General features: G+C 46.3%; 1 protein-coding gene across 1 annotated transcript in view; it reads left to right on the forward strand.

Moving 5' to 3' along the window:
* LOC105540059 (two pore calcium channel protein 2-like) overlaps window positions 1–18,421 on the forward strand; it is a 122,296-nt gene that overhangs the window by 800 nt on the left and 103,075 nt on the right. Inside the window, 2 exon segments of the mRNA XM_011980553.1 lie at window positions 15,458–15,563; window positions 15,673–16,133. Of these exon segments, the coding sequence (XP_011835943.1) occupies window positions 15,458–15,563; window positions 15,673–16,133 (567 nt within the window).

Raw genomic sequence — 18,421 nt, forward strand, 5'->3', positions numbered from 1 at the left:
CAGTCTTCCTTTCTCTCATCTTTCCTTGTTTCCTTGCCTCTTTACTTAAACTTTCATTAGGCACCTGCACCACGCTAAGTAGGAAGAATCCAAGATACCTTGGCCCAATCCTCTCCTCAGAGAGCTCAGACTCTAGCACAGAAGACAGAGGAGTAGGAGTGTCCCAGCAAGGCACGGAGAGAAATTTTTCACATTATCACTAAGTCCCACGTGGCCAGGGCTTTGCCGCCTCCCAGGGGATGGATGGCATGGCTGTTTTCTGCAGAACAAAGCCTTTAGTCCAGCAACTACCTGTACTCACTGTCAGGATGAGCTGCAGGGGTGGCAAAGAAGGCAGAGTGAGAACCATATCCCTCTGCACATGCCAAGAAGTGAGGCATCTGTGGGCAGAGAAAGGAGGCCCCCAAGAGGGGAGAATGGGGAGGAGGTGGTAAGGTAGAAAGGGCTAGAAGGGAGCAGACAGGAAGTGAAGGGAGAAACAGGGCCACATGAGCAGAGATGCAAACAGATACAACCTCCTAAGACAACAATACAAGCCATAAAAAAACATGAAAACATTCCTTCACTAGGTAAAGATATGTCGGTTTTGGCAGACACTGCTGGTGGCTCTTCCTCCCGGGCGAAGATTCTGAGGTCACTCCACTGCCCAGCCCCAGGGCAGGTCTGATTGGCTCAAGTCATCCAGGGTCCCAACCTCCAGGAAAGTGATCAGCTTAGAAATGAGATTTGTTGCTTGAAACAAGGACAGTTATTTTTATAGGGTGAATTTAGGAGACCCTGAGGCTAGAGTAGCACACGAGAGGCTAGCTGAGGAAACAAAAGTGGGTGTGCAGTCCCAGCTGTTAAACATACCAGAGGGGCACCCAGTCCCGAGGCCAATAGATACGACCAGGCCTGACTCCCTCCTGGGGCTGTGCGCTGCCCATGGGATGGCTGAGTCTGCTGGCTTGCAGGCTCCTTGTTTCTGGCTGTTGTTTAAATGTGATGCAGTTGGTCACCCAAAGGATGTGTCTAGTTGTGAGAAACAAACTCACCCGTCCAAACCCAAAAACGGACTGAGAGACCCGGAGAACAGCCAAAGTGAGACTTTTAACGACAGTCTTGCAAGATCAGGTGTCTGATAGGTAGGCACACCCAGCACAGTTTCAACAAGCAATTTATCCCCCAGTGTGCAGGTCCCTCTCCCAGTTCCTTATAGGTTGAGTACTATGGGGTCACAATCTTCCCAGACGTCACCTACTGATTGTTGGGTAGGGGCTTCAGATGTTTTTTTAGGGTTGTCTTTGCTGCATTTTATTGCAGCCCACAGTGCATTGCAATCCTAGTTAGCTCAGGGCTCTTCAAGTATATTTGACTTATGACCTAAGTAGCTGGGCAGACTGATAAGAACAGACAAAGTGAGCTATTTTGGAGACTACTAAGCTTTCATCTTAGACTAAACTTTTTTGGTTCGGGTGAAGGCAACTAAGGGGCAGAGGGAGAAGAGGGGGAAAGGGGGAGGCTGACAAGCAGGCATCCGCTATTTAAGCAGGGGCCTAGTATATCCTGTTTCTTCTGTAGTTTGCTGACCTAAGTCAATTTAAGGCACTTTGTCTTGGAAATGGACCACTGTATACATTATTTCCTTCATGGTGGAGTGTGACGTGCACAAATTCTGCAGGAGTGTACAGTGCAAACTCATCATCTTCAACAACAAATCCATTCGACATACATGTGGAGGAAGCACCCTTGTGGAGGAAGCACCCTTTTGGAGGCAGGCAACATGCCCAGGAGCCGGGTCCCATGCTGGAATCGGGAGCCACTCATGCACTTACTTGTCCGTTTACAAGTAAATGGGAAGTAGGAAGGTAGACATGGTGATTCCCTCAAGGGTCAACTACAATCTGAATTGTAGTTGGATCTCAGGGTCTGAGACCACTGAGGAACCAAGGAAAGGCTGAGTCAAGTATTCTCCCATGGCTATCAGGAGAGGTAGAGAACAGCCAGGGATCTGCAGGTCACGGTGATGTCTGCAGCATTCACAATAAGCCCATAGACAGTGTTGGAAAAAAAACAGAGGTTGTATATGTTACATAAAGGCATTGTTATGAAGAGAAAGATGGTAATCGGAGTCCCCTGCTCAACTCTGCAGTCAACATCTGTCTACAGTTGTAATCTTGGTAAGAATCATTCTCAACTCCTGGCATCAACCCACTGGCAAAGCTTTATTTATAGAGTGAGAACAAAGTATAAATGTCGCCAGCCTTGACGTTGTAAGGTAGAGGATACGGTGAAGAGACTTAAAGAGAAGAGATACTATCAACACTCAGTGCAACAGGGTACAGAAAAATAAAAATGATAAACACTAATAGGAGGTGACAGGAGACTTTCCAGTCCCTTGCAGGAAAAGAAAGGGGCAGAAGTGGCTGCTTTCCCTATGGTGCAGATCAAAGTTCTGCAGTCTCAAGACACAGTAAGAATGGCTTTAGCTAGAAAACCGGCCCAGGATTCCTCAGAATTGCAGCCACTTCCAGAAGCAGTGAGGAATGGGTATTGATGAGCCACAATCTCTTTAGTCAGACATTGGTTCCTTGCGTGGGAAATATTTTCATTTGGAATCAGTCAGCAAGTCTCTACCCAGAAAAACAAAAATATTGCTGATCTTCGAATCAAAGTCACAGAAAAGGAAGGCGGTAGAACCCCCCTAACTTCCCATTTAAGGCAGAAATGCCTGACCTGTGGCTTCCCAGGCTCTCTTCTGTGACATTACTTCGATCACTAGAATGGTTCAGAGACTAAGGAAAAGCATCTGCTGTCCCTTCCCCAAACTACGTCACCCATTTTCCCTTGCAGACACCCACTCCCTCTCCCGAAGCCGCATGATGCCAGTTGGTGACCCCACCCCTTCTGGTGTGGGCAGACACTGACTAGACAGGGCCAATCCTCGCTCTTGGCCTCAGTGACCACTGCAAGGAAGAGCCATGGCCAGCTGGGTCAGTTAGGCTGAAAACCAAAAAGGGTCCCTCTCTTCCTGCCTGACTGCTGAGTTGTTGCACATGCGCCATAGTTCTGAAGGCCACGAGGTGGACAGGGCCTGTCTGGACAGGAAGAGAGCAAGGCAGGGGACTCCTGAAAGTGCCACCCAAGCACCTGGATTCCAGCCTCTGCACCTGAGGCCAATGTGAGTTGCATTTCTGACTCTGCAACTGAAACAGGAGCAACTACTTATGCTACTAATGGTGCTTAGGGTTGCAAGCAACAGAAAATCAACATGCATTGACCTGAACGGTAAAGGGCAGTCGCTACCTCAGGGAACTGGCAAGGCAAACTTGGAGCAGGCTTCAGAGCAGGTTTGATTCTGAGGCTCAAGTATGTCCTCAGAACTTAGTGTCTGTCTACTCTGCCTCCATGGGCCACTTCATCCTGGGAGTGGTCTCCCTCAAAGTGACAAAATGACTGCACCAGGGCTAGCTTCATACTCGAACTCCACCCTCTCCAAGACGAGAGGGTGTGCCCCTCTGACAGATCTCTCAAGTAAGCAAGGAAGTGTCTTTTCCTGGCACATCAACAACACTCCTCCCCTCATATTTCATTGACTACAGTCAGGTCACATGACTGTTTCTGAACCAACTCCTGTGGCCAGAGGGTGGCCATGCCTGAGTGGCTTCCTCCAGGGTTTACGAGATAGCTCCTATGGCAAAGTGTGGGAGGGGTGCGAAGTGACTGGTCGACTGTGGGAGAAGGTTGTAGGTAATGTAGGGAGGGGGCATGAAGTAAGGACAAGTGCTTACCTCGCTGATACTGTGCTTAATGAGGAAGCAAAAGAAATTATCACCACCTCACCATTTTCTTCACCTCAAATTCCTTTGAGAAGGGAATGTCTCAAATTAGATTAGTAGACATAATTTATAATATCAAACCCTGCAGATCCCCCCTCTTAACTCTGTCCTCTCTACATTTTTTGGCAAAATAATTCCCTTTCTAAACTTTATCATTAACACCTTTAATAGTCAAGTAAGTTATAAAACATAAAAAATCATGCCATCAGCTATGTTTCTTGGGCCCAGAGCCCCATGAGGTTGTAAAGTGGGACCACTGGGTCTCTTGGTCTTTTACAAGCAAAGGTTTTAGTTCATTTCACTTAATAGTGCTGTCTTGCACTCTTTCCCTCATTTTCTTTCTCTTCTCTCTCTCTTTCTCTTTCTCTCTCTTTCTCTACTGATGCCAGAGTTCTTTGGCTGTAGGCAGGGCACGACTAGGAGGCAGGGCCTAGGTGTGGGACATATGCTACAGGGTGCAGGGTCGGCGCCTGGGGGGCCCCAGAGGCAGCACCCCAACTGTACCCAGCAGGAGAGTCTCCTAAAAGGACTGAGCATTTTACCTCAAGAGGAAATCATAGGATAGAACAGAAGGTGCTGTCTGCTGCCCCCAGTCAGCCGGTGGGATTTCACTGGGAGGAGCAGAAGAGGAGAAATGTGTAGGCACATTCACAAGGATACAAATCATCCCTGTGGTGACGTGGCTGCTCCGGAAGGCACCACAAGGGAAGGTAGGTGAGGGGAGTTCTAAGGGCTAGGAAAAATCCTGAAAGCCTTGGGCGGAGACACAGAAATTATGGATGATCTCAAAGGAAGGGTGCAAAGCGCTCTGGGTGGTGCACTGGTCCTTCCGCCAGCCTCAGTCCTGGTCAACCAAGGATACTGTGTCCCACCAGAGGCCTGGCAGCACCCACTGAGCTCCACCCAGCCTTTCTCCCTGAGCCTCTGAACTTGGGTTTGTTTTTCCCAAAGCCTTGCACTCTTATTTCATAATGTTAGTTACTGGAAAAATTAGTAAATTTATGGAAAATAAATCAGAACAGTCACTATGACTGTTTAAGAAAAGGAAATACATTCTAGAAAAAATGTAGGGACTGGGGAGCCAAAAGGCTCAGCCCCACTGCCACCTTCCCACGTGGCCTGGGACAAAACAAACTGTATGAGACTTTACTTGTGTTTTTAAATATAGGAAATTATCTGCCTGATATATGCATACAACACAGCACTATTCAAACACAAAAATAACTGAAGTACTGATATTACATAGTTGATAGGTGTAGAAGTACACAGCTAGAATGAAACGCCAAAGCATGCTAAGCCACCGATACAAATGGTCACCTACTGTAACCATTCATATGAAATGTCCAGAATAGGCAACTCCATGGAGACAGAAAGTAGATGGTGGTTGCCAGAGAAATAAGTGAAGGGTGAAAAGGAGTGATTCTTTAACAGGTACAGCCTGTTTTTCTGGGGCGATGAAAAAGTTTTGGAATGAGATAGAAGCAATGGTTCCACAACATTGAGAACACACTAAATGCCACTGAATTGTACACTTTAAAATGGTTAGTTGTATGTTATGTGAATTTCACCTCTTCTAGTCTGAGGTAATCCCATTTATCTGTTTTGATTGCCTATGTTTTTGGGATCATCTCCAAAAAATCTTTACCCAAAACAATGTCAAGAAGCTTTTTTCCTGTGTTTTCTTCTAGTAGATCTACAGTTTCAGGTCTTAAGTCTTTAATCCATTTTGAGTTATCTTTGTATGCACTCAAAAAATTTTATGATGCTATTATTATTGAGAGTTCAGGAAAGCCCCAAGTCTTGGTGTGACAGAAAAGAAAACTAGAGAATTCCCCAAATTCACCCACCTTCTGTCCTTCACTTTTTACCGCCCATGTTGTAGAAGTGGTTGCAGCACTCAGACAAGTGTGGTAAGGAAGGGCCCCAGGAGCTCTGCTACCCAATGGCATCAGGATCCAAGGTGTCAGGGACACCAAAACTTTCCTCCCATCCAGGAAAGCAAGTTATTAATATAACAATATATCACCCCAAAATTTCTTGCCAAGGAAAGCAGAACAAGAAGGAAAACTTTCTTTACACATAGTCAACAATATTTTTTCTAGTGTACAGTTATTCATTTAAGGTTGAGGAAAGTGATCTAAGAGGTTCACAATGCCCCTTAATAAAGTCACATGACAGAGTACAAAGCAGCACTATAATAATTGTCTTGATGCTGGACCTGGGAGGAGATGGTCTCCAAATACTTAAAAAACCTTTACAAAATCACCCATATCAAAAACATGCTTTGTTCTCCTATGACTTGTGTTTAAATCCACACACTGTCATGATTTTTTTAGCTGGTGGATGCGTGTAAGGCAAGACAGCAACAGCTGTCCCCATCCCTGGGACCCTCTCCCCAGCTGGGACCCTCTTTCTCACTGTGCTGTTTCCATCCAGGACTGAAAGCCGTGCTAAATGTCTCCCTATTTTAACACAGTCAGGGGGCACAGAGTCTGACAAGGACTGGAAAAAGTCTATCCCTTGCAGGTTTGTGAGACTCGCAAGAAAACGTGCAATCACCTCTCCGCCTCTCTCCTCTCTCACCGCTGGTGGCAGACACTTGCAAAACCATCAGCCAACCCCCTGCCCCCACTCCCTCACCATTCTTCAGTTTGTGTTTTCTCTGAGTGCTTGCGTGCAATAGCACGGAAGGAAACCACAGATAAGAGATTGGTTAAACTAAATTCCTTAGAAGCCCTCCCAGCCCTGAGGGTTTTGACTTCCTACCTCTTCATTGCTGCCCATCTACTCAGCACAGGCTCTCTGAGATGCTACTCAATGACGACCACTGTGCTGGGCTTGGGGATCCAGCATTTCTCAAGAAATGACTTTCCAGTTGAGGTCAGAGGTAGGGAGTTTCTATTTAAATGTATAAAACTCTGTTTTATACACACACAAACACGCAGGTGTATGTGTAACTTCTTGTTCTTACTCTGTCACACTCACTGCGTGTTACAAGCTGAATCATGTCTCCTACTCCCCTAAAAATTCAGATGTTGACTGGTGTCCTTATAAAAAGGGAGAATTTGAAGACAGACAGGTACAGAGGGAAGACCATGTGAAGACAGGAAAAAAGACAGCCGCCAACAAGCCGAGGAGAGAGGCCTGGAGCAGATTCTCCCTTGCAGTCCTCAGAAGCAACCAACCCTGCTGACACCCACCGACACCTTGATCTTGGATTCCCAGCCTCTAGAACTCTGAGACAATACACTTCTGTTATTGAAGTCACCTAGCCTGGGTACATTATTATGGCAGCCCTATTAAGCTAACACCATAATACTCCAGAAAAACACACTGGAAATCACTGCTTTAGGAATCAGAAGCCCAGAGGTCCTGTTCTTGGCTTTGCCACTCCAAGCCACTCCACATCCCAGGAATGTCTGGGATATTTACATATTTTAATGGAGAAGAGAATGACACCTGAGTAAGTCACTTCTCTTCCTTGAGCCTTTGTTTCCTCCTTCCAAAAAAGGCAAGGTTCCCTCCAACACGAACAGCTTATATTTCTATGGCCCCTAGACAGGACCAAGGACAACTGCCCACGTCAGCCACAACCTAACAGTGTTCTCACTGTGAAAAATCCCCCCGTTCCAACATTCAAACATGCTGACATCCCAGTGTCCCACCAGACCTGGCCACATTAGACTGTAGCTTCCACAGGACAGGGCCAGTGGATTCCCCACTATCAGGTCCCTAAATGATGGCTGACAGAGGTCCTGTCCCAGGCTGTATCATGGAGCATCCTTAGCCCTCTCCACTGCCTATCTGGAGGTCTGGACTCTACATCCAATAAATGTTCATAAAACTTAACATTCAAGTTTACAAATACAAAAGACATATTTTAAACATTAAAAACCTACGATTTGCCAAAATATTTTTGTGCTCCTTTGGAGACTTGAAATTCTGGGAATGGTAGAAAATAGGATGTCTGGGATATTTATGTACGTTAATGGAGAGACGAGAATGCCAAAGGTGACTGTGGGGCTGCAGGCTGCCAGTGTCATAGGTCAGTCACAGTTCATGTGCTGCAGAAGCTCCTGGAAGCCAGGGCCCACTTCACCACTCACCAGCCCATCTCCAGGACCTGATACAGTATCTCGAATGATGAACAGATGAACACTGGTATTTAGATTAGGGTCTACACACCCACAATTAAACTGGATTTGAAATTGCCTCATATAGTCTTGGGAGCAATAAAACTGGAACCTTTGGAAGATAATCTGGCAATATTGGTCAGTGTTTTCCATGCAGATACCTCTGTCCCATCGGTGTCACCTCTAGAACCTAATCCAGAGAAATCTCTTCTTATGAATACGAGGGTGTTCCCTGCAGCACTGTTTAAGATAACACAAACTGAACACAACCTGAGTGTCCTTTGATGGGGCATGGCATAATTAAATTTGGTACAATTGTAACTGATGCAGCTTTTAAAAGAATGAGACAATCCTATCTGCACTAACACATAAATACAGGTCTACAAATTCTGGATATCAGAACATATTTAAACAGAGATATTCAATAATAAAATGATTTATGGCATAAAACCAGGTGGACCAACCAAGAACTCAAGAGAAACTGACATTCCACAAGGGATAGCAGCAACACACTGTCAGTTAGACAGTGAACAGGCAAGTGGTAACTCACTTAGAACAGAGGATGATAAATCTACAGGGTTGAGGGAGCCAACTAGCTGGTGCCACTGGGTTGTATAAACGTTTGGGAAGTGGAGGCTCCATGTACCTCTGAAAGCAGCTGCATCTTCAAGTCCCCTCTCCAAGTCCATCAAAGCCTGAGGGTTTACTGTTAGGAGAGGGTGGCATTGGAGGATAACCGTGGGACTCACATGGGGAACACTGGAGCCAGTAGGAGACCCCTCAGCGAGAGCCACCACTTACCAATGCACAAGGTGCAGCCAATCATGTGGAGTGGCCTCCATGCTGTGGACATCCTAGACCATTTCCCAGAATAGGGCATCAAGTAATTTGTTCTAACAAAGTCAGGTATACAAATGCAAGTCTTGAGAAAGGAGGATGGTTTTCTAACTAGCCTCACCTTGTGCATGGACAGCCTGGGGGCTCCAAGGTCCCAGGAAGCAGGATTAGGATCTGCCCTTCATTCTCTACCCATCCACCTCTCAGGAGACTAAAAGACTCATCATTGGAGGAATCAACCCTGTCCTAAACAAAACAGCAATACTGACCTGCCAAATGAAGTTACTCTGTGATCAAGAAAGCCCGGGCCCAACAAACCCCGCCGTTTGCAACCAGCGTTCTATTCACATTTCTCATATTGTGAAGAAACATCCATGGCTGACTTGATGTTTAATGAAAGCCTCAAACATAAAAAAGGTAAAAAATACAAATGGAATAAAGGAACTCAAAGAAAACAGAGACAAAGCAGAGAATAGAAGGGAACACTTCAAAAATTACCACCAACTATTCTCAAAAATAAGAGATTTTTGTAACTACAAAACAAGAACAGATGCTGTTGAAAAGGAACAGAGAACTTTTGAAAATTAAAAATATGACAGCAGATATGTAAAAAAATAACTCAAGAAGAGTTGGAAGATAAAGTTGAGAAAATCTCACCAGGACACAGAACAAAAAGATAAAGAGATGGAAAATAAAAAAGGAAGGAAAAAATATTAGAAGACAAGGCAAGGAGGTACAACATCTGAGCAAAAGGAGTTCCAGATGACAGAACAGTGCAGATAACTGAACACAAGTTTCCATATTAAAAGGGTCCACTGCATGCCCAATGAACTAAAAGAACCCATGTCAAGTCACCCCATCATGAAATTCTATAATACAACAATGCCAAAAAGAAGCTTCCAGAAGGGAGGGACAAAAACAAGTTATATATAACAGATTTAGGTGCAGAAAGGGTCAGATCTGTTCATTGCAATGTTGGATACTAGAAAGTAATGGCATGAAACTTTAAAAACGTAAGGAAAAATTTATTTCCAGCCTAGAACTCTACACCCACAAAAACTTTCAGTCAATTGAACAGTAAACATTTTCAGACATGAAAATATTTTAAAATCTCGAAAAGTTAATTCCCAGGCACCCTCTCTTAGGAAGCTATCAGATGAGAGACTGTTTTGGTTATCTATGTCTACGTAAGAACGCACCCAAAACTCAGCAAGTTAAAACAACAGTGTGTTATTACTCCATGAAATTTGGACAGGAAACAAACAGGGATGGCTTGTCTCTGCTCTCCAGTGTCTGAGGTCCCATCTCAGAAACAGCTGTGTGCTGAAGCAGTTGGGAATGTTAGCATCTCTTTACCTCTCTCTATGCAGCTTCTCAACAGGCATCAGCTTGGACTTCCTCACAGCAATGGCAGCCACAGGTAAGTATGACTTTTTAAATGGAAGCTCAGGGCCTCAAGAGATGGGAAGTGGAAGCTCCCAGTCTCTTCAGGCCTGAGTCTGGAAACTGGCACACTGTCATCTCAGCTATCTTCTGTTGACCAAAGCAGTCATAAAATTACCCAAGATCAAGGGGAGGTGGCACACACCACACCTCTCAACGGGAGTAGCCTTAATGAATCTTGGTCCACTCTAAGCTTCTACAAAGGGTAACCAAGAAAGAGAAAGCCTGGGAAAACAGTGACTTGACCAGAGAGGAAATGCAAGGAAAATTCCCAAGCGGGTGGTGAAGATGCAGGGAGAGCCCATCCGGACTAAAGCCACGGAAGGAGGCCTCCAGAATGAATGTGTCCATGTGGGGCAGGAGGGGTGTCCTCTCTAAGCTTCTACAAAGGGTAACCAAGAAAGAGAAAGCCTGGGAAAACTGTGACTTGACCAGAGAGGAAATGCAAGGAAAATTCCCAAGGGGGTGGTGAAGATGCAGGGAGAGCCCAACCGGACTGAAGCCGCAGAAGGAGGCCTCCAGAATGAATGTGTCCATGCGGGGCAGGAGGGGTGGAACTCCCAATTACCTGACAGGTTTGACCACAGTGGGATGAGTGGAACTTCTCTGTCCTGTGATAAATCTGTTTTATCTGTTCTGTTTCATATCCGTCTAGTGTGGAGGTCAGTGAGTGATGGGCTTATAGAAAACTAAGCAAATGGATAAAGGAGACGATGATCTCTGAAGAAATAAAAAGGCTGTGACAGAAGGAAATAAAATATGGTACACTATGGGGCGTGGATGGAAATAGTATTTTTATAGCCATAACAATGTGAACATTGGATACTGATTTAAGTAAAAATGGTGATACACTGAGTTTCAGAGAATAGGAAAAGGAAAATGGTGCTGTAGTGAGAAATATTCATTTTCTAGAAGAGTAAGCCAGTAGATAACCAAGAGGTGGCTCTTTAGACATGTTACTTAGGAATATGGAGTAAATTACATGAGCATGAAGTAAGAGAATTGAGAGTGGTGGCCCACAGGGAAAAGAAATGAGGGATGAAGAGGGTTGAGGCAGGGCATGGCTGTTTTTCATCATAAACCTCACAGTATAAGTTCATTAAATATTTTCATACATTTCATCAATGAAAATAAGAATTAAATTTTAAAAGAGAAAGCTGTAGAACAAAACACACAGTGAGATCCTATTTATATAACAAAATGACGTGCACATATGTGTATGCACTCCAAGAAAAATAGAAAAATGTGGAAAAACCACACTAACACAGCAAAATACACTAAAACAACCACAGTGAAGTAGTAAAAGTGGCTGGGGGGCCAAATGTCTATCAACAGATACAAGAATAATCAAAATGTAGGCTGGGCACAGTGGCTCACGCCTGTAATCCCAGCACTTTGGGAGGCTGAGGTGTGTGGATCACGAGGTCAGGAGATCAAGATCATCCTGGCTAACATGGTGAAACCCCATCTCTACTAAATAAAAATTACAAAAAATTAGCCAGGCATGGTGGCGGGTGCCTGTAGTCCCAGCTACTCGGGAGGCTGAAGAGGGGAATGGCGTGAACCCGGGAGGTGGAACTTGCAGTGAGCCGAGATTGTGCCACTGCACTCCAGCCTGCCGGACAGAGCAGGACTCCATCTCAAAAAAAAAAAAAAAAAAAAAAAAAAAAAAAAAAAAAAAAAAAAAAAAAAAAAAGAGTAATCAAAATGTAGTATATACATACAATGGAATATTATTCAGCCTTCAAAAAGGAGGGAATTTTGACACATGCTACAACATGGATGAACCTTGAGGACATTATACTGAGTAAATAAGCCAGGCACAGAAGTACAAATTCTGTATGAATCCACTTATATGGTACCTGGAATAGTCAGATGCTGAGAGACAGAATGTAGAATGAGGGCTGCCAGGGGCTGGGAGAAGAGGGGAGTGGGAAGTTAGTGTCTAACACATACAGAGTTTCTGTTTGGGAAGATGAAATGTGTTGGAGCTGGACAGTGGTGATGGTTGCACAACAATGTGAATGCACTTAATGCCACTGAGGTGTACATTCAGAAGCAGTTAAATGGTCAGTTTTATATAGTGCGTATTTTGCCACAATTTAAAAAAAATGGCTGCAGGAGGAAACATTTTGGGAAACTTTCAAGTTTTCCGAATTATTTGACTCTTCCTAGTGAGAACGTGTTTGTGAAATACTCAGGGGAAAAACTAAATGTATGAAAAAGTTAGGAAGAGAAATGTGCCTTGCTCTAGGGAAGGAAAGAGAAGGGGATAAAGAGAAAGAAAGGGAGAAGGAAGCAGCCAGGAGCTACAAGTGGGAGAAGAAGGGTGTAAGAAGGCCCTGGGAGAACAGAATCCTGCGGAGGGGCTTTCTCAGTTCTCTGGGTGAGGGGTGTGTGCTGTACCTGCCTCTGCCAGCCAGCCTCTCCTGAGACAGCTTCCCTTCGCCAATAAACAAACTCAGAACAATCTCAAAAGCTTATCTCATTTCAGATGTTGCTTTTTAACCTTCCCTGCAAACCCCAATGAGGAGTCGCCAGTCACCCAGAATGTTCCCGCTGTCACAACAAGCAGCACACCTGGTCAGATGCACAATAGGACGGGGCGGCCACAGCAGCCAGGGCGCTCCCGGAGTCTGAGGACTCAGTCCAGCAGGCTCATCCTTGGGAAAGAAAAAGCTGCTCCTTAGAAGAGGAACCTGGGCTGTGCTCACATTGCCCCTGGGAGCCAATGGCCAGCACTCTGGAAATGAACTCCTCCTCTGAGGAGAGTGGCCACCCACTGTGTGTGTAGGAAGTTGCACAACCTCTTTTGGAGGAAAACTGTTTCCTGAGCTCTTATGCCCTGGGATTGCCGGGCCCTGTACAAACTTCTCACTATGTACACACAGCACTCACCACTATGCTGGCACAACCCTCTCCCCTACACCTACTTTAACTGCAAAGACCTGTTCGGGGTAAGGTGAGGACAAGCCACAGGAGATCTGGCATTGCTTCAGAGAAGAAGAAGTTTTATTTCTCATCTCCTATAGAACATTTTACATTAGCAGAATGTCAAAACATCCAGAAATCAAGATCGCCGTCTTCTAACACGGGCTAAGGTAAAATCTGATAGTACAATATGAACTTTCAAATAGACAGATATCAGAATCTTTAACCATTCTGGGAAAAAATGTGAAATGTTGCTCATGCCATTGCTACAACTCTGAATTATAAAGTAAATAAACAAGAACTGGAAAGAATGGAAAAGTTTTTGTCAGGGCAATGGGATTTTTGCTTTGCCCTTTGTGTGCATGTGTGTTTTGGTATCCCACCACAACCAGTGTTTACTCCATGCCCACGCAACAGTTTTTCATTGAAGCTTCATAATACATCAACATTGATATTATCTGCATTCTGTGGATGAGCAAATGTAAAGTCAATAAGGGGGAAAAAAAATCAGCCGGGCACGGTGGCTCACACTTGTAATCCCAGCACTTTGGGAGGCCGAGGTGGGCGGATCATGAGGTCAGGAGATCAAGACCATCCTGGCTAACACAGTGAAACCCCATCTCTACCAAAAATACAAAAAAATTAGCCAGGCGTGGTGGCGAACGCCTGTAGTCCCAGCTACTCGGGAGACTGAGGCAGGAGAATGGCGTCAACCCAGGAGGTGGAGCATGCAGTGAGCCGAGATGCACCACTGCACTGCAGCCTGGGTGACAGAGCGAGATTCCATCTCAAAAAAAACAAATCACAGGACAGCAGTCACACAGGAAACAAACTACTGCACTGGCTCCCCTATCCAGGCATGCCTCTCCTCTGTCCCTATGGAATTCACAAGGAAGTCCCTTCTGCTTGCCTCATATCAGTAGTTTGGTTATTACAATTTTGTTCCATCTTTTAAACTGCAATTATCTAAACTGAAAGACAAAGAGGTGATAGCCCAGGAACAAACTGAAAAGACTGAGGAATATAGGAAGGGATGTGTGTCTAATCAGATGCAACTGAACTCAGTATGACTCAAAGCAGCCATTCACAAACTTATTGATCTTAGGAACTCTTTGCACTCTTAAGAATTATGAGGTCCCCAGCACTTTGGGAGGCCAAGGTGGGCAGATCGCTTGAGGTCAGAAGCTCAAGACCAGCCTGGCCAACATGGTGAAACCCATCTTTACTAAAAATACAAAAAATTAGCCAGACGTGGTGGCTGAGACAGGAGAATCGCTTGAACCCAGGAGGTGGAGGTTGCAATCAGCCGAGATCACACCACAGCACTCCAGCCTGGAAAACAGAGCAAGACTCCATATCAAAAAAAAAAAAAAAAAAAAAAAAAATTATGAGGTCCCTAAAGAGCTTTTATTTGGGTGGGTTATATCCACTGATATTTACTGTATTAGAAATTAAAACAGAAAAGTTTTCAAATATTTATTAATTCATTTGAAAATAACTAATAAATCTATTAGTGTGTTTTATGAAAATAACTATTTTCCAAAACAAAAACAAAAAAAATTAGCAAGAACAGTAGAATTGTTCTACATTTTTACAAATCCCTTTACCGTCTGTCTTAATAGAAAGCAGCTGTATCCTCATATCTGCTTCTATATTTTTTCTGTTGGAATACTACACATCATGTGGTCTCTGGAAACTGCCACCGTACATCAGTGAGGGAATGAGAGTGAAAAAGCTAATAACTTTTTTTGTATTACTATAAAAACAGTTTGAACTCATGAATCCCCTGAAATGCTCTTGGGTACCCCCAAGGCTCCCTGTATCACACTTTGAGAACCATAACTTAAAGAACTATGTATGAAACAGGGCGAAAGAGAAGTGGGGGAGACACCGATGGACACACCCACCATCTCACACTTCTCACTTTTCAACTTTCAAACGCCCCCAACTCCCCACTAGGTAACACCAGTGCAGGAACCCCAGATTTTCCAAGGGCAGCCTGACGTTCCCTCCAGCCATCTCCTTCCCTCTCGTTTCCGCAAAATAAATTAAACGAGGGCTAAGTGGGCATGGCTAACCAATCAATCCTCCACGGGCACATACTGACATTTTTAATAGGGCTTTCTTAAGCTAGAACTCCAAAGCATGGCTCTAACTGGGCTTTTCAGACTGCTTGAAATGGGTATGAGAGAGAGAGAGTCCACAGGAGACACGAATGCCGAGTTCTGTCCGGTGACTGAGCCATTTCTCCTTCTCCAGACTTGAGCTGCACTCACCCCTCTGCCTGCTTCTCAGGGCTGTCCTGGCATCGGATGACATCGAGGACCTGAGTTCTTATAACCAAACTGCCCCGCTGAAGCTGCCCACTCCGCTCCGCACACCTGCACTCAGAGGCGGCCCTGTAAGTCTGTCCCACCCCGACGCCCACACACGCCCTGGACCGGGCCACTCCATCCCTGTGCGCCCATCCCATCCCAGCCCGGTTTTTCTGTCCCCTTCTCCCCACCAAGGGTGGGACATCGCGGGGTAGGGACTCAAGAAACAGGTTTAGCAAACAAGCGAGGCCGATCTTCCAGCCACACTGTCTCAGCAGACACCGCGCCCGCCACTGCGGGGTCCAGCCCCGCACCCGACTCTTCGTGGAGGAGGGAGCTCAGGAGGCGAGGGACGCCTCTCAGGGGGCCGAGGAAGTCGGCGGCGGCCGGCCGGCTGCGCCCACACACCTGGCGGGGGAGAGCCCACCATCTGCAGGTGAGGAAGGGGCCTGCCTCTCAGGCGCAGCGCACACCCCACCTCGCCCTCGCCGGGTCGGTGTCCGCAGCGACGCGCCGGGGACCGAGGAGACAAGCTCGGCGGGTTCGTGGGCGCGGGCAGGGTCGACGGCCGCAGCGCGGTACCTTTGCCGGAAGAGCGGGCAGCCGCCGAGGAGCCTGCGCAGCTCGTTCTTGAGGCTCCAGAAGTTGCCGTCTAGGTAGCGGTGCAGGGAGGAGTCCCCGAGCCCCCAGATCCGGCGCCGGCTCCATCGCGCTCACCTCACTGCTTTTCCGCGTGGCTGCAGGGCCGGCTTTGCTCCGCGCCTCCTCCAGCTCCCTGCAGGTGGGGCCCGCGGCGCACGCCCTCTTTCTCTCCACCCCACCGGACCCGTCTCCTCCCTCCTCACCTTCCTGGCCCCTCCCTCCCTGGCCCCTCCCTCCCTGGCCCCGCCCTTCCCTGGCTTCCTGGGCGCGCGGTACACCCCAAGTGGGCGCTCCTACGGTGGCCTCCCCTTGCCCTTCCGAGGAACCGGAAACTCTATCCTCCAGTTATCTATTGTCCCTCCAGATTTGTGGGCCACAAGAAACAAGTATTAGATCCCTAGAAAGGGTGCCAGTCACGTGGACCTTTGCACCAGAGGCCCGGCTGCTCAGGACTGAGCCGGTTGACGCACTCAGCAAATCCCCGGACCAGCCACTTTGCCTGACCCCCATGACCCAAGATAGCTTGGGTCCAGCTCTGGCCCCTCCTCAGCTGTATCTCACCTCTTCCCTGAACTGGGCATTACTGTGAACTCTAACATCACTGTAATCTAAAGGCGACTCAGGTCTACAGCATTGCAGTCCAGGGTAGCTGGGAGCTCCTTTCATGACCAGGCGATCAACCCGAACACGATACTCATTTCCCAGGGCCCTCCTTTTTTTATTGTTGTGGCTGGAGGGAAATGAGTTATAACCTAAGTGGAAAATGTTCCTTCCTTTCTGCTCCCTAATTCTCATATACCTTGTTGAGTTTCCTTTTAAATATTCAAGGAAATGTTAGCTGTTCCCTTCCAGAGGCTACTTTGCTGGAGAGATGACGGTGTGGTCTGCTGTTACGAGGTTAGTGGATGCCATCTGTATTCGTTTCCAGTAACAAATTCCCACAAAATGAGTGGCTTAAGATGGCTCCAATTTATTCTCTTACATTTCTGGAAGTCAGAAATCCAAAATAGGACTTACAGGGTCAAAATCAAGGTGTTAGCAGAGCGGTTCCTTCTCACAGCTCCAAGGAAAAATGTATTTCCTTGTCTTTTCTAGCTCCTAGAGGCTGCCTGAATTTCTTGGCTCCTGATCCCTTCTCCTGTCTTCAAAATGCATCACTGCAAGCTCTGCTTTCATGGTTCCATCTTCTATTGAGTTTGACCGTCTTGCCTCCCTTTAAAAGGACTTGTTTACATGGACCCATGGGAATAATCCAGGATAATCTTCCTATCGTAAGATCCACACTTTAATCACACCAGCAGTGTCCCTTTTGCCGTATAAGAAACACATTCTCAGGTACTAGGGATTAAAACATGAGTACCTTTGTTGAGCCATTCCTCGGGCTGCTACACCTGTGCAGCTGCAAGTAATAATACCCAATCGTCCATGATAAAAAGGGGCTTTGTTTTCTCACATCACAGGAAGCCTGGTGGTAGGAAAGCCCCAGGGGCAAATTTGATAGCTCTACCCCGGGGACCCAGGTCCTTTGCGTCTTTCTGCTCCACCATCCACCATCCTTTCTCTGTATGTAATCTTTACTTTTTTTTTTTTTTTTTTTAGCTTATCTTCTCTGAGTTGTAAGATGGATGCTGCAGCTCCAAGCACCACCCTGTGCAAAGCAGAAGAGGAGTATTTCTTTCTATATCGGCCAAAATACTGTAGTGGTAACAACCCCAAAATGACTTCACATACACCTCGGTCACCAACAACCCTCAAATCTTAGGGCCTAAAAAGACAAGAGTTTGTTTCTCACTCATGCTACCTGGGGATTCTGTTCCACATCCCCTCACTCCAGGTCCCGGCTGACAGAACAGCCATGATTGTGTGGCCACACTGGCTTTTGAAGCTTCCAGCTGGAAGAGACACACGTAACTTCAGCTGGAAGAGACACACATAACTTCTGCTTTATCCCCTGGACAAAGCAGCTCACTCCTGACTCTATGGGGGAAGGGAAGTACCACCCTGGACATGCGCGGGAGGCCAACACTCAAAATCATCTGTAAGCTGAGCTAGTGACTACTCAATCTGCCCCTCTGGTCACGCTCTCCCTTCCACAGGCAAAATACACTCTCCACCCTTCCAGGGAAGCAGCCAAAGCCCCACAGCTCCACAACATCAAGTCTGAGGCCCCTGGGGGCACAGAGTAGTCCTTGCATCAAGTAAGGATGTGGGTCCTCTTGATCCAGAGACCTATGAACTGAAAACATAGGTTACTAAGTTAACTTCCAAGGGAATGTTTGCTTGAGTGAGAAAAAAAAAAAAA

The sequence above is a fragment of the Mandrillus leucophaeus genome, unplaced genomic scaffold (genome assembly GCF_000951045.1).
Source record: "Mandrillus leucophaeus isolate KB7577 unplaced genomic scaffold, Mleu.le_1.0 Scaffold214, whole genome shotgun sequence".
In the NCBI taxonomy this organism is placed as follows: Eukaryota; Metazoa; Chordata; class Mammalia; order Primates; family Cercopithecidae; genus Mandrillus; species Mandrillus leucophaeus.